Source organism: Sabethes cyaneus, chromosome 2 (genome assembly GCF_943734655.1).
Source record: "Sabethes cyaneus chromosome 2, idSabCyanKW18_F2, whole genome shotgun sequence".
NCBI classification, from domain to species: Eukaryota; Metazoa; Arthropoda; class Insecta; order Diptera; family Culicidae; genus Sabethes; species Sabethes cyaneus.
The window spans coordinates 189,629,462-189,649,961 of NC_071354.1; the positions used below are offsets into that span (position 1 = coordinate 189,629,462).

The 20,500-nt window shown below is 39.6% G+C and overlaps 3 protein-coding genes across 3 annotated transcripts; 1 reads left to right on the forward strand and 2 right to left on the reverse strand.

The window, feature by feature from the left end:
* Positions 1 to 733: 733 nt before the first annotated feature.
* Positions 734 to 1,207, reverse strand: LOC128736466 (uncharacterized). Its single transcript, XM_053830950.1, has 2 exons — positions 1,193 to 1,207; positions 734 to 1,135 (listed from the first exon to the last, which is right to left on the reverse strand). The coding sequence occupies exons 1-2, from the start codon at positions 1,205 to 1,207 to the stop codon at positions 734 to 736; spliced, it is 417 nt and encodes a 138-aa protein (XP_053686925.1).
* Positions 1,208 to 13,566: 12,359 nt separating this feature from the next.
* On the reverse strand, positions 13,567 to 14,121 carry LOC128734290 (cuticle protein 18.6-like). The gene is made up of 2 exons (XM_053828396.1): positions 14,107 to 14,121; positions 13,567 to 14,046 (listed from the first exon to the last, which is right to left on the reverse strand). Exons 1-2 carry the CDS (start codon positions 14,119 to 14,121, stop codon positions 13,567 to 13,569), a joined length of 495 nt encoding a protein of 164 aa, XP_053684371.1.
* Positions 14,122 to 19,014: 4,893 nt separating this feature from the next.
* Positions 19,015 to 19,484, forward strand: LOC128734291 (cuticle protein 16.5-like). The gene is made up of 2 exons (XM_053828398.1): positions 19,015 to 19,029; positions 19,098 to 19,484. The coding sequence occupies exons 1-2, from the start codon at positions 19,015 to 19,017 to the stop codon at positions 19,482 to 19,484; spliced, it is 402 nt and encodes a 133-aa protein (XP_053684373.1).
* Positions 19,485 to 20,500: the final 1,016 nt, after the last annotated feature.

The following is a 20,500-nucleotide window of genomic DNA, read 5'->3' on the forward strand; positions in this document are numbered from 1 at the left end:
TTACTTCACGGCTCACATCGTTGTCACATGTCACTAACGAACCAAGGTAAACAAATTCGTCGACCACTTCAAAAGTATCTCCATCTATCACCACCGCAGTTCCAACACCTGAAGGGCTACCACGCTCTCTACCAGCCACCATATACTTTGTTTTGATAGAATTTATGATAAGCCCTATCCTCGCAGCTTCCTCCTTAAGATGCGTGTACGCTTCTTCCACAGCTCTACGGTTAACACTGATGATATCAATGTCGTCCACGAACCCTAGGAGCATATGAGATTAATTTTTTTTTTCTGAAAAACAATTCATATCACCCTAATAGATGAATTCACGATCACCCCAATAGTGTAGAATGATGCGTTGTATTTTATTAATAAACTTCTCCGAAGACACCTTGAAAAATTATGCATTTTCTACAAAATTGCTAATGGCCGCTCTTTTTCGAAACTGGACCACTGTACAATGTAGTTAATTTACTCGAAATCTGCACTGATAAATCAATGAATCGCACTTTTGCCCCTCCTTACTCTATTAAAAGTAACGGATGATCATATTTTCGGATGACAAATTGAACTATAACTTCAGTCTCACTTATTTCATTCATAATTTCGTCTTTCATACGTTAGTTTAACTTTAACTAACATGATATAATAGTAACTATAATAGTAAGTTGTAAAAAACTGTCTTATCCACTAAATACATCACAATACGGTTAGTGTAAATCTATGATATTTACACATAAACCGAGCGATGCCGGATGGTGGTCAAATATGTAGCTGGTCGTCGGACTAATTTCGCCACCGGTGTCGCTGGCACCACCTTGGGAACTGCAGCAGTGGCTACCACTGCCGGCGTAGCCACTACAGCCGGGACCGCCGGAACCGCCGGGATAGCTGGAGCAGGTTCGTATACAGGATAGGCAAAAAAGGCCGGTGCCGATGGAGGAGGAATGTAGAAGGACGGCACAGGGGCCGGTATTGGAGCAGGAATGTGTGCCGGTACTGCTATCGGGATTATTCCGTTGTATGTTCGGGCAAACACTTGAGAACTGTGAGCCGCAACAAACGCCGGAGAGACATGAGCGTACACGTGAGGTTTGGCACTGACCACAGCTAACAGGCTGGTAGCGAGCAACTAAAATAATACACCGGATGTTACATTTTAAAGTAAATTCAATTCACACACGCTTACCACTTTGGCGAACATTTCAAATTCAACGTCTAACGACCGAGCGAAAAAGGAACCGTTACAATAAACGAACAATTAGTGAATAATAATCGATCGATACCGTTATCGCTTTTTATATCAGCTACTAGTAGCCGCTTAATCGACGATTAAACGCCCTACTCTGACAATTTGTGACACGGGACTCCACAAACAGTAATGTGGCAGCCAACATGTGCGTACTATGTTTTATGCACAGGCGTGCCTCACGATTTTTGGGTTTTATTTAAAGCCAATTTTTCGAATACGTTAGGGTATTATACAATCAGAAAACAAAACACCCTCAAGACTGTGGTAGGTATGCCCTCTGCTGGAAAAAATTGCGAATTTGATTATGGGCCATCAAAAATGGATGAGCAAAACAAATCCCTGTCATGGGCATTGTATTCAAATCAACAAACAACTGTTATTGACCTAGGTACATGCTGAAACGTATTCGTGCTAGTTACATAGTTACATATCGCATAACTATAGGTCCTAAACTTGTTGAGCAAATTCAGTATAAGTGACCATTCCAACTTTTCACAAAATTCGTAGACTTGTCATCTTCTGTAGAGTAGATTTATATAAATAACTCCCACTTTTTTTTCAACTAGAACTTTAATGAGTTTGTTTGTAATTTTGAACTTTGACCAGAGCTGAGAACGCTTCGCTTCATGATATTTACATCGGTACAATTAGATGAATGCCGAATCAGAGCGATAGAACTCCTGATCCCTGTTCAGTAGTAAGTATAGGGGGACACTCCGAAGGCAGAGTAAGCGACTGGGCTTCCGGCGGAGTAGACAACTGGAGATCCGGCAGCATAGGAGGTCACTGGAGTACCGTAGGCGTAAGGGGAAACTCCGGCGCTGTAGGTGGTGATTCCGGGAGCAGCGACGCTAGAATAGGCAACTGGGACGCTACGGGCAGCAACAACCGTCGGGGCAACAGCACTAACCACCGGAGCGCCGTAAGTTGTGCCGGTCAGATATGCGGGTTTCGCAGAGACGGCGGCAACGGCGATAGCGAGGATGATCTGAGAAACAAATCTTTTTGAACTTTCACCTGCTGGTTTGTTTTCACTCAACATTTTACTTACCAGTTTAGCGAACATTTTGAAATGGTTTGACACGGTGGTTCTGCTGACACTACAAGAAGTGGATTGAGCTGCTAAGCGATTGATAATGATTTAATAACACTCCAGATGGTTCCTTATATATGAATCCTAGCTAGGAACAATCACATGGAAATATATACTGCAGACACACGCTTGTATGATAAATTGGACATCATTCAAACCAACAGGATATGGTTAGACAAATATATAAAATAAAACCAAAACTTCTACAGTTCTGATCAATCGAAGTATTAATTGTAAGCGAGCCAACGCCGGGACAAAGCAAAATATTACTTCGGTTAATCGCGCATATCGGATCAAACACATTTGAAAATGTACCACATTTCAAATTACATTATGTTTTATTCGCACTTAAATCATTCTGTCTTTACTCATTGTGCACGCAACGTTGATGGATTTAAAGAATGAGAAAAAATTGGCATTTCGAACAACCGGTTCGGTAGTCGGTGGCGGAGTCCGTACCAAGCCCCTGCCATAAATTGATTCTCGGTTAAAAGAAAACACTCGTAAACTTCAATTCTGTCCCGAGTATGCCCCAATTGAAAATCCTAATTTTTTTGTCGGCCACCCCGGCGCGGCAGCGCACAAATTTTTGGCGTGTGCTGACATTTGGAACTATCAGAATAGAATCATCGCGTGATGTTAAGATTAGCTAACAAAAAAGTAACAAAAAACAAAACTAAATCTTTTTGAACTTATTACCTGCCATTTGTAGATTAGTAAGCATCTCACCATAATGGCTACGGTCCAACAGCTGTCTGCAAATACATAGAATGACCTTGAGATAGACGCTGTTTTTTCGTCGGTTCGCGGAGATGGCGATTGAAGTGAGAGAAATGCACACCCTGGGGGAAGACTAAGATGATACACGTGTGTAACCATTTAATTTCCGGCTGCCTTACCTTTTTACCTTTTATAGCTTTTTTATGGCTGATTTACCTTTTATAACCGACTAAATAACCTAATGCTCGCGTCCATATTTCGGAGTATGAAACATTAATGAAACAAAATTTATAAAATCGATTGTAACAACAATTGAGGAATAAGACCAAAACATTGTAATATTAGTGGTTGAGTATATTTTGTATAGTCTTGCGTACCAGTTCGAAAAACTTAGATCTGGAAAAAAAGCATTCTGAATTTCCAGATGAATTGAGATGAGAAGAATTGACTCAAATACATACTGCATACACCATATTCGTTTTTTTCTCAGAAAATTGCACAATTGAACCACCTTAAAGTAACATAGGCGTTGACTGGCCATGACCAAAGATTTTTTTTTTTGCTTTACTGCTCTCCAAATATTGACGGAGAAGCAATTTTTTCAACAACTAGTATGATAACTGGTTGGTCGAGATATTTCGGATTCAAATGATATACAAGTAAAAGGTTTCGTTCTCAATCAAGCGTGAAAGTCATACAATATTATTGTTAAATGCAATACGATTAAAAATGACATATATTTGATATTTCAGAAAGCAACACTTCAAATCTCAGACGATCGTGTCAAATGTTCAGATCAACCGCATAGCTTACATCATTGTAAAGCCATTACAAATAATTTTTAAAGTATTTCTCACTTGGCGGCACCCTACTGCTCTGGCTGAAGTCCTACTTGGCTGATCTGCATGCGGCTGTTAAAATCGGAGAATCATTATCCAGCGAATATATTGCTACGTCCGGTATTCCACAAGGCAGCCATCTAGGTCCGCTCATCTTCGTGCTATACTTTTCGCTACGAGGACCCAGGCATTCTTTTGCCGATGATCTTCAGATCTATCACGAGGTCAAAAAAGTAGAATATGCCATGTTTCTGCAATAACAACTGGAGAACTTTTCTAGGTAGTGTAACGAAAATAGAATGGTGGTCAACATTAGCAAATGTTTAGTTGTGTCGTTCTCCAGGAAAAAACGGCCAATCCTTTAAGAAGATAGCTGGTATAGGGGGTAATTCTAAAAAATCGAAAAATGCGAGCGTCACGAAAAATGAAAGGTTTTGAGCGCTAATAGCTTAGGGTCCGTCCATATACCACGTGGACAGTTTAGAGGGGGGTGGGGGGTATGGAAATGTCCACGCTTGTCCACGGAAGGGGGGGAGGGAGTATCGTATCCGAATTAAACTACGACTTAGCCATAGGAATAATGTATAGTATATAAGCAAACATTGTAATAATATTATTGTATGTAGTCTACAAATGCTTGACGAAGAAAACAATAAAACAATAAACAATAAATGTCCACGTGGAAAAGTTTTTTTTTCATACTAAAAACAGAAATTTGAAACAGAAATATTGAATTAATTATTTATAACCATTGATCAGTGATTGTTTTCAGGCTAAAATAAAGTTTTATCTTCTGATGAGGCATATGTTGACGTAAACACACGAACCGAGCATTACGGAAGGATTCGTCTTCAGAAGATTTTACGAACCGCGTCGCGTAGGAAAGGTCCTGTGTTGTATTGCAGTAGATGGAAAAACTGAGGTGCTCTAGTTAGACAGGGATACTCTTGACGGAGAAGAATCGTCAAGCAAAAATCAAACTGAAACTGACTTTCTTACAGTCGATAATAATTCTGTGTAGACAAGATTACTATGAACAGAAGAATTCAGGTCCTAAAACCTTGCATACAGATTTTAACACTGCGGAAATTTGACAAAAAATGCACGGGAAAACTCAAATTTCCGCAGCGACTCAAAATCCGTTTACATTGGGTCGGCCTTTAGACTGGAACGTCTGTTTTTTATAAATACCATGCACCATGCATTTCTGTCTTGTTCAAAATACACATAAGAAACAAAATGTCCACGTGGACAAACAGAGAGGGGGGTAGGGGTTGAGTCAATGCCCACGGTTGTCCACGGTGGGGGACGAGGGGTTTGAAAATTGATATTTTTCTGTCCACATGGTATCTGGATGGCCCCTGATTAGTTCTCGAGTTATGAGGAAATTTGTATATTATTTGTATGGGAACCCCCCCTCTTAGAAAAGGAAGGGGTCTCAGAACACCATAGAAAAAAGAGAGAAAATCCTGGCTTCTGAAACCTCCACATGCCAAATTTGGTTCCATTTGCTTGATTAGTTCTCGAGTTTATGACGAAATTTGTGTTTCACTTGTATGGGAGCCCCCCCCCCCGTCCTAAAGGGAAAGGGTCTTAATTGACCATAGAAAAAATCCTTGCCTTCAAAAACACCCACATGCCAAATTTGGTTCCTTTTGATTGATTAGTTTTCGAGTTATGAGGAAATTTGTATTTCATTTGTATAGGAACCCCCCCCCCCTCCCAAAGTGGGGAAGGGCCTTAGTTCACCATAAAAAAAATTCTTGCCTCTAAAAACCTTCATATGCCAAATCAGTTTCCATGTGCTTGATTAGTTCTCCAGTTATGAGGAAATTTGTATTTCATTTGTATAAGAGCCCCCCTCCTAATGTGAAGAGGGGTCTCAATTCAACATAGAAAAAAATCTTGTCTCCAAAAACACCCACATGCCAAATTTATTTCCATTGGCTTGATTAGTTCTCGAGTTATGCAGAAATTAGTGTTTCATTTGTGTGGGAGCCCCCCTCTTAGTGAGTGGAGGAATCTCTAACCATCATAAGAACCTTACCTGGCCCCAGAAACCCCTACTTGCATATTTTCACGCCGATCGGTTCAGTAGTTTTCGACTCTATAAGGAACATACCGACAGACAGACAGACAGAAATTCATTTTTTAGTTATAGATTTATCTATTTATTCATTCATTTATTTATTTGTTTTTCTTATTTTTGATCAAATTTGAAACAAATATCTCTGGAAAAAAATAGATGGTGTGCAAATTAGATTCGTTATGGTCATACTTTGGATTAAATACTTAACTGCCCATGGTTTCATAGTTGACTTAAAAGCCAAAATGACCAAAGTGTACTTTTTTAGTCCTACGTATTCTTAACTATGTAGTATACATGCCCAATACTCAAACACCATTTGTTTGTTCGAAAATATTTGAGAAATTTCCGGAGAATAGAGCTACTCTGCTAATGGTTTCATAGTTGACGTAACCCCCCGCATAACCAACCAGCACAGTTACCTGTCCTCAATAGCTTTACGCCTAGTTATGAGAATAATCGTTCAACAAACATTCGCATAAACTGACGTATACATTTTTACACACGTAGAATACGAAACCTGGAAATTAAATAAAAAGAAAACTTATCCAATTTGATTCTACTAGGGTATAGTGCTGCTTCATCGTAATTGCCTATTTCCTTCCTATCCAACACAAATTATTAAAAATATCAGCGATTTTTATGACACACAATGCAAAATTAGTTATTACCTAATATTTTAGTTTGTTGCCTCTCATACCCGATCAATCATAGTGAGCCGAGATCTACATGCTATTTTTCATTAAAAAATTCCTAGCAGCCAAATTTCCAACGTTTTTTCGTGCGACGAAGAAGACAATGTCGACTAATCGTTTCAATTTCCGTCATTCATAAAACAAAAATAACTCACGCAACGCATTGTTGTTATTCTGCAACCGGGAAAACTTGCATAACCTACAGAAATTTTGCAGAATAACATTTGTCATGCTGTCCTACACAAATAGATGCGCGCTAGCTTCGTAAACATTATTGTGATTTTTAGTTCGGACGATGAAAAATTTCGATGGACGGATTTTTAAACGGTACCGTCATCCGGGGATACTTGCAACACCGGGGTTACTTGCAACACTTTGGCGCATCGCGCTTTTGACAGCTCTAACGCATTTGTTTGTTAACACAACCATTTGTACCTAATGCCATTTTAAAGAAGGGAAGTTTACCTATTGTTTAGTTAAGTTTAATTCATTATATCATTGTTTTGTTTGTTTTTATACGATTGGAAAGTAATACCACTTTCAGAGTAGGAAAAATGGATGCGCAAAGTTGCGTCAGTTCATTGACATGGAATTATTTTTTATTGTTTGGTTCCTGTTCACAATAAGTGCATCATATAAGCTAACAAATAGCAAACTTTGAGCTTTGTTTATATTTTGAACTTGGAGAAGAAACGATGAATTCGTGTTGTTACTTCCAATATGGCGCGGCTTGCAGCACTTGAAAAAATGAAAATTATCGTAATAGACAGTATGTACAAAGTAAATTTGCATCTGTACGATGTTATTTTGTTTACCACCATCTCCAGAAAAATTAAAATTGTGAAAAAATTCCACGTGCCTTGAAACGGCAATTTGGAGTTCGCCGACATGCTGCGTTTTCACCGAATATCTTTGAAAAAGCGATAAACGAAATTGGGAAACAAAAAACGTCTCCAGTATTTCTTGTTTTACTACAAATACATTCAAAATATCTCAAAATAGTCATTCGCGGTTTTTTTTTTTTTTTTTTTTTTTTTGAGTGGTTTTAACCCAAAGGTATTCGCGGTTTGAAATCAGATATAAAATCATAAGAAACGCAAAATCAGAAAAATGTTGCAAGTAACCCCGTTTACTGGGTAACTTGCAACACCCCTATTTTCGGTTCATTATACAGATTCAGTTAGTTTATATTTTTTCTCATAATCATAAATCAAAAGTACTCACCACTATACAAGTTTTGGCTACTTACACTTGGACCTAAACGGTATACTTCGAAAGTTATACTAAGTCAAAGTTCAAAAGTGTTGCAAGTATCCCCGGATGACGGTACGATCAATTTAAGATAAAAAGTCAGTTGCGTAAGGCGACATCCATTTAGTACGTCACGCAAATTTTGACCAAAATCAACCCCCCCTCTCCCCTTTGTCACATTTCGTCACACATTCGTGACCCCCCCTGAGAAAGTACGTCACGTCACGGCAATCCCCCCCCCCCCTTCACACCAAAAAAATTAAATATTCATTCCAACCTTTTTATTTAAAGCTATCAAATGAATTTCAGCAAATAAAAAAAGGAAAATTTTCGAGCTTATAAGTCATTGATTCACCGATTTTGAAGATGATCTTCAATTCCTGCAATCGGATATGCTTCAGAAGTCGCTGATGTGCCGTCGATTAATGTTTAGCGCATATCTACGCCCTTTACATTCATCCACTCAAATTCGTCTGATCTAGTTGAATGAATCAGGACTTCCAGCTGACGTCTTGCAGCAACACGCCTTGGAATAACTTTTCTGAGGGACTTTCAGCACGAATATCAAGGGAAAACATTGCCGTGGGTCTCTGGTAGCATCCCGTAACCCTTCAGGAGTTTGTGCGACTGCTATTTGCGGTTGCAAAAATCTTTTAGGCAGGACGGTACTCAAGCAGCTCTTCAGCGGTGTACTGCATATTCTGTAAAGCCTTAATGGAGAGTTCATACTACATAGAATAAATGAGTTCTGTTCACACATATATGTTCAAAAAAGTGTTCATTCAAAAAATTTAACTATTTGTTTTAAAATTTATCAGTATGTCACAAATCGTCACGATTAGGTCAACCCCCCCTCCCCCCTATATGCGTGACGTACTTTATGGATGCCCCCTAATTTCAATCAAATACTTTATTATTCGCTTTTTAGTGAATTCAAAGGGCACGAATCGGAAGGTAAGTGTATTTGAGTCAAATCAGCAGCAGAGCTTTTCATTAAATCCACCTAAGACATGTTGAAAACTAGAGTGGCTATTCTTAGTACGACGGGAACTAGAAATAAACCTTATGTATATTTTATTCTCAGTGTCTGTGTTCGAAAACAGACACTGAGGAAGCCTGCAAGTCGTAGGCGAAATACGTATCTATCAAGAATAAAATATACATAGCAGAATTAAATTGGATAAATTTTCTTTTTATTTAATTTCCAGGTGAAGAAGTTTACACTAACGGTTATATGGCTTAAAACGCTTTTCACGATAAAAATGCGTTTTCTCACCAATCATGGTGTTGGTCGGTACGTCAACAATGTATCCATGGGCAGCATGGGCGTAGCGAGGGGGTGGTTTTAGGGGTTCACCCCCCCCCCCCCCCCAGAAGAAAATTTGTTCTTCGCTTTGAAGCTTAAAATTTCTACTACCTATTTACGGAACTAGTTGTACGATCCTCGTTGTCGTCGTCAGTTGCATAGACCTAGGGTGGCTCATCTTTTTTCAACTAGTCGGCTGCATTCTACTCAATCTTGGGTTACTCGTCGTCTATTTCCCAGGCGTTTCAGCAGGCGCAAGACCCAAGTTGAGCCATCTCGCACGTAGGGTCTGGGTGCCCGTGGGGTTGTTAAATAGAACCGTTTTTCTTATGACTGTTCAGTCCACCGTAACTTACCGACTTTCATCAGATGTTAGATGGTCCGATGGTAGCAGTGTCTGCTGCTCGTGATTCATATACACTCAAGTTTCGTTTTACGTCCACTATTATGGGACGTCAAAACAATCGGTCGTAAAAAGAGTGGACGTTTATTCAAATTTTAGACGTAAAACGAGACGACTTTTATTCAAATCTGGGACGTAAAAATGTTGAAGCAAAAAGAAATCACCTAGAATGAATGGACGTAAAAAGAGATTCTAGTGTACCTCCGCTGCTCTCCGCTTCCTGCTATTGCTCCGTCAAATATCGTTCGGAAAGCTAGCATGTCCTCCGTTAGCATCGTCCAATCCATAAAAACTATCGGTCTAATAAGGGCTGTGTACTCTGTCCGCATCGTACGGTGGCTATCGTTTGCTAGCGGATGGAAGCGTTTTGCGAAGGGCATACTAGACTATGATTTTCTGCTTGAATGCGCTGCAATTTGTGTTATCCGCGGCCACCAGCGATCCCAAATACACAAACTCATCTTCCGCTTCTGGTTCGTCACCGTCAACGATTACCGTCCACGAAAAATGCACGTTCGTCTCTTTGAGCCTCTACCAATCATGTATTTGGTCTACGACGCATTTACTTTTAGCCAAATCCTACTAGCCCTTGCTTTTTGTCTAGCGCAGTCGACCTCTGCAGTGGCGAAGTTTCCGCCAACAATATCAAAGTCATTTCCGTAGCTAAGAAGGGTGCTACCTCCACTGAAAATTCAGTCTCTCGTTTCGGTTTAGCTCGCCGGATCATCTTCTCAAAGGCGATGTTGAAAAGCATGCAGGATAAGCTGTCAACTTGTCTCGACTTCTGCCGCGCCTGGAAGGGACTCAATCCTATTGACTCTAATAGTCTCTCCCAGCCGAGATATGAATATACAACGTACCACGATGCCAACTGGGAGGCGCAATTTCAATTCAATGAATTTGTTTTTTTATTCACAGCTTTTAAACGAAGCGTACAATTAAAGCTAAATAATTTGATAAAGAAATTAAACAGAGATCCATTGAGTCACATTTACACTGAGACTGATAAGTAGCATCGTTCTCGAATCAATTTGACTTTTTCCGACCGATTGTTATAATATTGCTATATTGTACAACAAAGCTAAAGGTTTTTATTACCTAACGCTGTGGAAGTTGACATTCTAGAAATGATTCAATTGTGTCTAGTATAAACAGAATTACTGTTTTTTGTCGCTTTGCAAAACCGTCAGCGCTCCGTGCGCAGCTATGATAGTAACAAAGGCAAAGTGATTGATATCTGTTTCTAACCATATTAATGGTTTAAACTGTTTCAAAAATAAAAAAAAATGGTTTATTCATCGATATTGATATTTCCTCGAGAACAATTTTAGATCATTGTTAAAAAATCACATTTTATTCTAAGTAATTCAAACAAATATCAATGTCAATCGAGATTGATGCACTGTGCGATTGAAACGTACGGCACTGTTCTATTTTGTTCCGCCCGCCCACTTGTAGCAGTCAGAAATTCGGTTGATCGGAACTGGAGCAATTGGTTTTATTTTATCTTCCTGATTTGGTAAACTAATACATCGGTGCTGTTAATGATATCCAATTTATCATACAAGCGTATCCGCGATTAATATATGTATCCATATGATCGAATGTAGCTGAAGAAGCCGGAAAGTTATTCATATAAAAGGAACCCTCTGGAGTTGACAGTAAATCATAATCAATTGTTTAGCAGCTCAATCAAGTTCTTACAGTTTCAACAAAACTACCTCGTCAAACCAATTCAAAATGTTTGCCAAACTGGTAAGTATGATCATTCAACAGCGACCAACAAGTGAAAGTTAAAATTTTATGTTTGTGTTCAGATCATCCTTGCTATCGCCGTTGCCGCCGTTGCTGCCCGTCCTGGAATTTCAACAGTCACTTCCTACTCCAGCCCGGTGGTTAGTGCCGTTGGCCCGTCAGTTGTTGCAGCTCGTACCGTTCCATATGCCTACTCAAGTGTCGCCTCTCCCGCTGTCGTTTCACCGTACGGTGCTTCCGTATATGGTTCCCCAGTGACCTCCTATGCTGCCGGAACCCCGGTTGTCTATTCCGCCGGAAACCCAGTCGCCTACTCGGCCTACGGAGTGTCCCCGTACACTTACTACTAAACTGGCATTGATATCAGGAATTCTACCGCTCTGATTCGGCTATCAACCGTTTTGTACCGATGTTAATATCATGAAGTGAAGCGTTCGTAGCTCTGGTCAAAGTGCAAAATTACAAACAAACTCATTAAAACTAAGTTTTAAAAGATATTTATCCACTTGTCAGTTTATTGCTATTATATCACCTTACCTTTACTCTACTAAACTGTTAGGTGAACACCTCTCTGAATGACAAAACTATTCATGATTATTTGAAAATATGGATTTTCCCTACATTTGATCTTAAAATGGTATTATTAATCATTGTATTGACACTTATTGGTTCTATTTGAATTGTCATTTAATTTTATTAATGCTTCATTTATGTACTCGGTGTTCTTTTCTGAATTTTGTTTTATAATCTCTAAATGTTCTACAATCCCATCTTATATTTTTATTACATTCAGTAAGTCAATTTAGAATCAATTTTATATTCATTTCAATTTATTCGATTATTGATTTATTTAATACGTAAACTTCTGTCTAACTTCATGTCCAATTCAAAGTCCAATTTCAAGCAGATCGATACCAAATTCAAGTATTTTTTGTTGGGAAATTTGACTACTTTGTCCATTAACTTGGACTTGAAGTCGTAACGCTGCTCACGGAGGACATACGCACCCTTGCCATATTCGAGCGGAAAGTGCTGCGGACGATATTTGGCGGAGTACAAACTGAAAGTGGAGAGTGGCGGAGGCGTATGAATCACGAGCTACAGGCACTGCTTGGGGAGACTCCCATCGCACCTCTAGCGAAAGTTGGCAGGCTACGGTGGGCCGGACACGTCGTAAGGATGCCGGACGGCAGTGCGACGAAAATAGTACTCTTCAACAACCCCACCGGGACCAGGAACAGGGTGGCCCAACGTGCACGCTCTTGCAGAGCGCTCTTTTTGCTACCAAGAGGGTAGCAGCCTTATAGCGCCATAAATACAAAATGCACAGTAATGCTTAATTCAGCAATATTATAGATATTAACAAGTTCTACAAACGCCCCATACATCAGTTTTTAAAATTTTGCTTGGTTGAGATGCAGTAATCAAAAGAGCAAAATCGGAGCGAAAAGTGTATGCCAAGCCTGGAGACGAGTGCTTAAAAGAGCACGAGCCACCCCGGCTCTATGCTGAAGAAGAAGAAGTGTCCAATAACTTGAACTTTTGTAATCAAATAATCTAATAAAGTAATCTTTCGTGTCAAATTTCATGTCCAATTTCTAGTTTCCAATTATCTTTTGATTTCTTACGTCCAACTTTTGACCTGCAAATTTTGACACCAAATTTTCGGATTTAGCCTTTTCACTTTCGACGTTTTAGTTTTAGCTTTTAAGTGTTGGTCAACTTTTGATTTTTGACTTTTGTCTATGTACTTTTTAATTTTGACTCTCATGTTTTAACTTTTAACCTTTGCATTTTTTAATTTTTTTTCTTCCATTCTACTCTTTAATTTTCTTTTTTGAGAAAAGTAAATGCTTCATGTGACAATTAAAAACTTGCAGTTCTAGATAAAATTCTGTACAGCTTTTTTGTTTTCCATAATATAATAAAGTTAGCTGTGAGGTAACTTACCTTAACATTTTTCGAATAGTCGTTTTAAATACTATAAAATCTTTGAATTGCGGATTCAAGAATGTACAAAGAAAACATTGGAGAATGCTTTTATAAAGGTAATTTATATTCGTGCTCTTATAAAACTACTTTAACAATAACATTATAAGTCTTGTTATTAGAGGATCATCACTAAACTGCTTCGCAAAAGTGCGGAGTTGTACGTAGACATCTTCACAGGACGTATGGGCTGTACCGGTAAGGCGACAGCGCTGCTGCGCTGTATGCAGCATATGGGGCTGCATATGGGGCAGCATATGGGGCTGCATATGGGGCAGCATATGGAGCAGCATATGGAGTAGCATATGGAGTGGCATAAGCAGCGTACGGCGAAGCGAAGGCTCGGGCAACGGGAGCAGCAGCAGCAGCATAAGCTAGCGGAGCAGCAGCAGCTGTGTAGGCCAGCGGAGCTGCGACCTTGGCAACGGGAGCAGAATACGCCAATGGGGCAGCAACCGGTGCGGCTAACGGAGCAGCAATCGGAGCGGTGTATGCCAATGGAGCAATTCCATTGTAATTACGAGCAACAACCTGGGAGCTCTGGGCCGTTACGAAAGCAGGTCCTGCAGCGGCGACAACTGGTGCTGAGTAGGCAAGCGGAGCAAGTCCTGGCTTAGCGCAAACACAGGAGATGGCCAATGCGGCAATGCAAATCTAGAAACAAAATATATTTATTACATAGTTGTAAAGTTTTGTAAATCGAAAATATTGTACCAGTTTAGTGAACATTTTGAGCGTTTTGGAAAGGGATCGTTGTGAACGATTGAAAGTGTACAATTGAACTATAATTCTATTCCGAGCAGAGTGAACTTTTATATGATTATAAAATTTGTCACCAGCGAACGCCAGCTTATCCCCCCCCCGGCGGCGTAGAAGTCATCGATTTTCTTTCGACCGCACGTCAGAATTCAGTGTAGTAAAGTATTTTCGTAGGTGGGCATATGTTTGGCCATTGATTCAGCAGCGGGTGACTCGAAAATGTTTCGCATCAATCAATTGCACTTGCCCACTTGTTGCCATTTGATCCAATCGTCATGTCGTTGTTATTTAGCATATACCTATCGCAGCTGTGACGCTTAAAATTCAAATCACGATGCGATAAGTTACTGGCACCGTAACACAGTACGGTCTGCCGCGGAACGATGGGTTAATCTAATTATTGGGACTGCGTCCACGGTAGCTGACGCGTACGTACCTCACGGCCTTGACCAATAAATGGAGGTAAAATGTGGGCAAATGTAATTGCTCCAGTCAGTAGCCGCATTATGCGTGATGGGTTATATGAAAGAAAAATTTTATGATCTATTGAAATTGAGCTGGCACAAGACAGTGCTAAGTTCAAGGTTGCTGGTGACATTTTGTGTAGAAACACGAAAAGTTTGTTTTAGGTTTAGTAATAGGTTTACCCTTTTGAAGGCCGTGGAAACTAAGCTTAAATTTAACGTAAACTATAATAAACCGAAATGTAACACAATGATGCTAGTTGCTTAAAAATATAAGTTGCTGATGGGAAGTCTAAAGTTAGCGTGATAAAGAAATTAAACCGAAAAAAATATCACAAAAAATTGCAATAAATTTTAAAAATAATGAAATTAGTTTTATCTTTTTATTTATGTGTAATTTTCTTGAAATGCTTCTTATACATTTAGCACTGCCGTTCTTTCAGTTTATTCCAATTAAAGGGTGTCCCACATGAAATTGCACCACCAAAGAAACGCTGTAGAAAATTACCTAATTGACCAATCTTTTTCAAACTTTCAGACAATAAAATATAACCCAGTAGTCAGCTTTTGTTATATTTATTTCAACCAACTTCAATACCATAACCGTATTCTCGCACCTTACGCTTAACTCCACTGAAAAAGTTTTGCAAAACATCTGGCTGTAGCTTTTTCTGTACGGAAACCCACTTTTTCTGCAATTGTTCCGCAGATTTGACCTCTTTGGGATGCTTCCGTAGTGTCTGTTTCATAATAGTCCAGTATTTTTCGATGGGTTTTAATTCCGGTGCGTTGGGGGATTCATATCCTTGGGTACGAAAGTAACTCCGCTGGCTTTGTACCACTCCAGGACATCCTTTCAATAGTGGTACGGAGCTAGATCCGGCCAGAAGATCGTATCTGTTCGTTTACAGTCCCGGTAGTCATGAACGGAGCACCCCGTTTACCACATGAGCAGATCGCTTGCCAAATCATGTATTTATTGGCAAATTTTGAAAGTTTCTGCATCCTTACTTCCTCCGGAATATCAAACTTCTGCTGAGCGGTGAAGTACAGTAGCCCCGGCAGCTGCCTTGACGTAAGTCTCATGATCCATGATAAGAGAGTTGAGGATTTTCCAGGTGTTTGAGCAAAATAAATTCGTGACGTTACTTTTCGGGTGACGCAATTTTTTCAATTTTTGACAAACTGACTGCGGTAAAAAATAGACTGTAAACAATACTCTCTAAACTACTTCTACCCAAATTTTCAAGAGAAAATACCCAAAAGGTTATTTTCTACAGCGTTTCTTCCGTGGTGCAATTTGATGTCGGACACCCTTTATGTAAATATTTTAGTGCAATGTCAATTTTTACGAGCGATAATTACGAAAAGAATATGCTGACCAACACTCACAGTCGCTTCACTTTAATTAGCCATCTCCCTTTGCAGCTTCAAACCAATTTCTCTATCAGGTCACCAGGATTGCCTAGGGGTAACGTTCAGAATTGCAGAGTGTGTTATAATAACGTAAAAAAATGAGATAGGATGCCTTTTAGAATAAGGCCCACAATCACATCATTATGTCCAGTTCACAAAACTTTAAAGAATCTGGGTCACAAGAAATTAACAATATCTGTTAGTTTATAGATTTACAGGGTGAGTGGTAATAACTGTTGTTTTTTGGTCGTGTTTAATTAAAAATGGGTTAACCACAGATGTGTCTGCATATTTTCCGTTTAGAGTGTATTCATGGTCAGCACAGCTTGCAAGTTTGTTTTGAATTTTCATTCGTTTAAGACTCGTGGTAATCATGGACGCAAAAAGAGAACTTGTGATAAGTCGGAATAAACAAAAGATTCGTCTCTCGTACCGTACCGTCGATGCAAAGAAACCGGTTCTTAGAAAATACTCCCCAAACCTGACGATTAACCACCTGAACCGATTAGCCACCTGAAGCCGTCAAACGAGTAAGAGAGTGAATTTGACGAAAACCAGGCCAGCCTGCACGTATGATGGCCAAGGAACTCGGAATTTCGCAGTCAGCCTTGAAAAATATTTTAAAAATGTTCTTCGATTGATTCTATACAAAAACAACGGGTGCACGATTTGATTGAAAAGCAGTAGGCTACACGAGTCGAAAATATCGGCAACGGCTTAAGCAACCAGGTGATTGAAAATTTTTTTCGGACGAAAAAATGTTCCTGCTACAGGATCACCACAACCAACAAAATGGTCGGATATATGCAGTACATCTTTCTGATATTCCTCGGGACAAGCCGACTGTTCAAAGATTCCATAATATTTCCATGGTGATGGTATGGGGATGTTTCTCCAAAAAATTGAAGGTTTCATTACTATCCATTGAACTTGGTGTTAAAATCAACACTAAATATTGCATCGATAATGTTTTGAAGAACCTTTTGCTTCCCATCATCAAAAAACACTACATGAATGCATCATACTGCTTCCAACAAGATTCTGCGCCGTCTCACCAGGTGAAAGCTGTACAGGCTTGGTGTGAGGACGATTTTCTGTATTTTATTTCTTCAAAAAAGTGGCCTGTTTTTTGTCTGATTTGATTTCACTCGACTTTTATAGGTGGGATTATATGCTAGGCAAACCAGAGAAAAGGAAAGAATTTCCTTGTTGGGGACCTTGGACCACTGCGCACAAACCCTGTCCTTTCGATTCATGCCAGCAGCCATGTACCATGTTAACGGCAAGTCCCAATCTCGCTGCTTCTCATTTAAAAGGTCTTAATGCATCTTCCGCTGCATTACGTTCATTCCGATGATAGCAACGTCATCCGCACAACCAAAAAGCATGTGAGATTTCTTGGTGATAGACCCGGTTCTTTCCACGTTTGATCTTCGTATCGCACCTTTCAAGGCAATGTTGAATAGCATGTTAGATTGCTTCAGTTCAATAACATCATGAAATCAGCGGAGGTCTCACCTGCTATCCTGATGCATGGTTTTGGCCATTCAGCGTCGCACTAGTGGCTTAACATTATCAGAAAACCATGTTCTGTAAAAATCAGCCACAGCTCTTTTCGTTTGACTGAATCGTACCCACACACAATCGTACATGTCCACAAACAGATGGTAAGTCTGCAAGTTGTACTTCCGGAACCCGTCCAGTAAATGACGCAGTGACGCTGGCAAATCTAGCTTCAAATTTCCTTTTTGGTAACCTGATATGAAGCGACTCCATCGATTGTAGACAAATGGAGTTCCCTAATTTGTTACAAAATACAAAAAATCGTTCAATTCAGAAAACAGGATATTATATTTTGTATGGTATAGTGAAAATATATTCATAATACTTTAAATCAAGCAAGTATGTTTTATAAAAAAGTGTATTCCCCTTTTCCTAATTGTCATTATTATAACTTCGTTTGTACCTAAGCGTTTAGTTTTAGAAAACTGAGCGGACAACTATTCTCCGGCTACAGGTGACTTCTTCCTAGAAATTAATCGCCTTTCTACTTGTTCAAATTTCCGCATGCATTTTGCTCATTGCCAAAGTCGCGTGTCTGCGACAAGAGGCGTAATGAATTTTAAACACTCTGATCGATGATGATGACGACGACGACGACGACGACGCCGTCCTGATTTAGAATTACACAATCTTCGAAAATCATTCACCTGCTTCAGCGACAATTTACGATTACCAATTGGAATATCTAAACGAGTGTATCGACTGAAGCCGTACACGCATAAATTACGTTCTGATAGCTAACTTCATAAAAAATTTACTCTTTGATATTTATCAGGAATTTTGAAATAAGTCAATAAAATGGTATGTTCGAAAGAAATGTTGGTTTGTTTGTTTTGGAAAGTATCAACCAATCATGAACATTTTAATCAGTGAATTAAATAGTTTTAACGGGAAATTAGCAGTCATTAACTTTTCGTCGAAAAGCCCAATTTCGGAAGCAGTTTTTTGGCCCAAAAGTGGGGTTCTGTTAGTAAAAATGTAAATACTGCATTCTTCTTGCCAATCTGAACACAGCGAATATATTTTCATGAACAGAATGTTTGTTTCAAACAAATAAACTGCTTTTGAAATTGGCAGAATCGATGACGACTAATTTCACCTTAAAAACCATGTCAAAATAACATACAGTTTTGTAAACCACTACAAGATTAATATTATGTAACCCTTGGATGCATTTATTTTGATCACCAAACTAGCCCATCCATTTTATTCGTGTACAGGCCGGATACGTTCGAATGCGATTGATTAGCTCTGAGTCCACGTACTGAGGCTATACCGTTTCGGATTGCATTGAAAAGGATGTACAAAGCAAAATTCCCCGATTTGGTATAAAAACGTTTAACTGGCTCACTGGAAGCCATCAGTTGAAGTTTTAACTTTCAAGAAACACTACTAATCCAAAAAACGCACAAAACTCAAAATGTTTGCCAAATTGGTATGTGAGCCAAAAGCATTTGCATTATAAAACAGCACAATTCATTGTAATCTTCAATTATTTCACAGCTGCTCCTTGCTACTCTGGCCGTCGCTAGCGTTAGCGCCAAGCCAGGACTGCTCGCTGCCGCTCCTGCCGTTGCCTACTCCGCTCCATTGGTGGCTGCTGCTGCTGCCCCGGCCGTTGCCTACACAGCCGGATACGCCAACGTTGGAGACTCCGCCGTGGTCAGTTCCTACAACTCCCAGGTCATCAATCCAGCCTATGCAGCGTACACTGCTCCGTTTGCTTATGCTGCTGCTCCTGCTGCCTACACGGCTCCTTTGGCATACGCCGCCCGGGCTGCTCCATTCGCAGCTCCACTGGCAGCTGCTCCATTTGCTGCTCCATTTGCTGCTCCACTGACAGCGCCGCTGGCGTACTCTGCTCCTCTGGCTGCCAAAGTAGTTTTATAAGTGTCATCATGACGATTTCCGAGAAGTCGAAAGTTGTTCTGAAGTGATCTCCGGAGTAAAATGAACAACGCAATGGAATGTCGTTTTGAATTTTGTTAGTAATGTGAGATGAACGCATTTGTTAGAGTGATTGTGAAAATATAAAATCTATAATTGCATTTTTAAAACCGTTTGAACTAAATAGATTAGTGAACTAATCCGAAAATTAATCCTATATGCTCTGTGTATCTCATTACAAAAAGATATTCATCATCATTTATAAAATACTTGAATTTGCACTTCGGTAAGAGGTAAGATATAGGTTATTCCATGTGAACCTTGATATAGTTATTTTGTCCACTATCTGAAGCGAGCGCACTACTGTGCTGGGATTTATCTTTTAAATGTTTATGTTTAATAAATTTCATCAGTCGATCCAATGATCCTGGTGGTGAATAGCCATCTTAACATTTTCAAGAGGGATAAAAATCCTACCATCTTTAAGTGCACAACAACTAGTTATATATAATTAACTTAAAACGTTCACCCGCTTTTCAGTCCATTGAAAAGGTTCGCCCAGTTAGCTTCGAGGTACAATGCTGGTCTAATAAGTCAGTCGTCGTATGTTCGAATCTTGACTGACCGGAGCTTCTGGAGTGAGGAGGCTTTGATTTTTGACCCCTGAAAATGTTCATGTGAGTTGATCGGTTCAACACTGCCGTATTGACTACACGATGGAATGGAATTTTTCAGGTCGTCAACGTACAGCAAGCGTCATCCATCTGGTAGTAGAAAACAAACGTCGTTCACATATAATAAAAATATCAATGTACCAAAATTACTGCCTTGCGGGATCCCAGATGTGAAGTCCCGGGATTCAACATTTACTAGATTAACTGGAAACAATCGATCAAACAAATAAACCATTGTGTTAGGCATGTGTCCTCTTCGAACTTTTTTGGAGTGGTTGAATACATTCTCAGACATGTTTGAATGCCTGCAGTTTCTGCGCAAGCACACATTATAACATTCTAGAA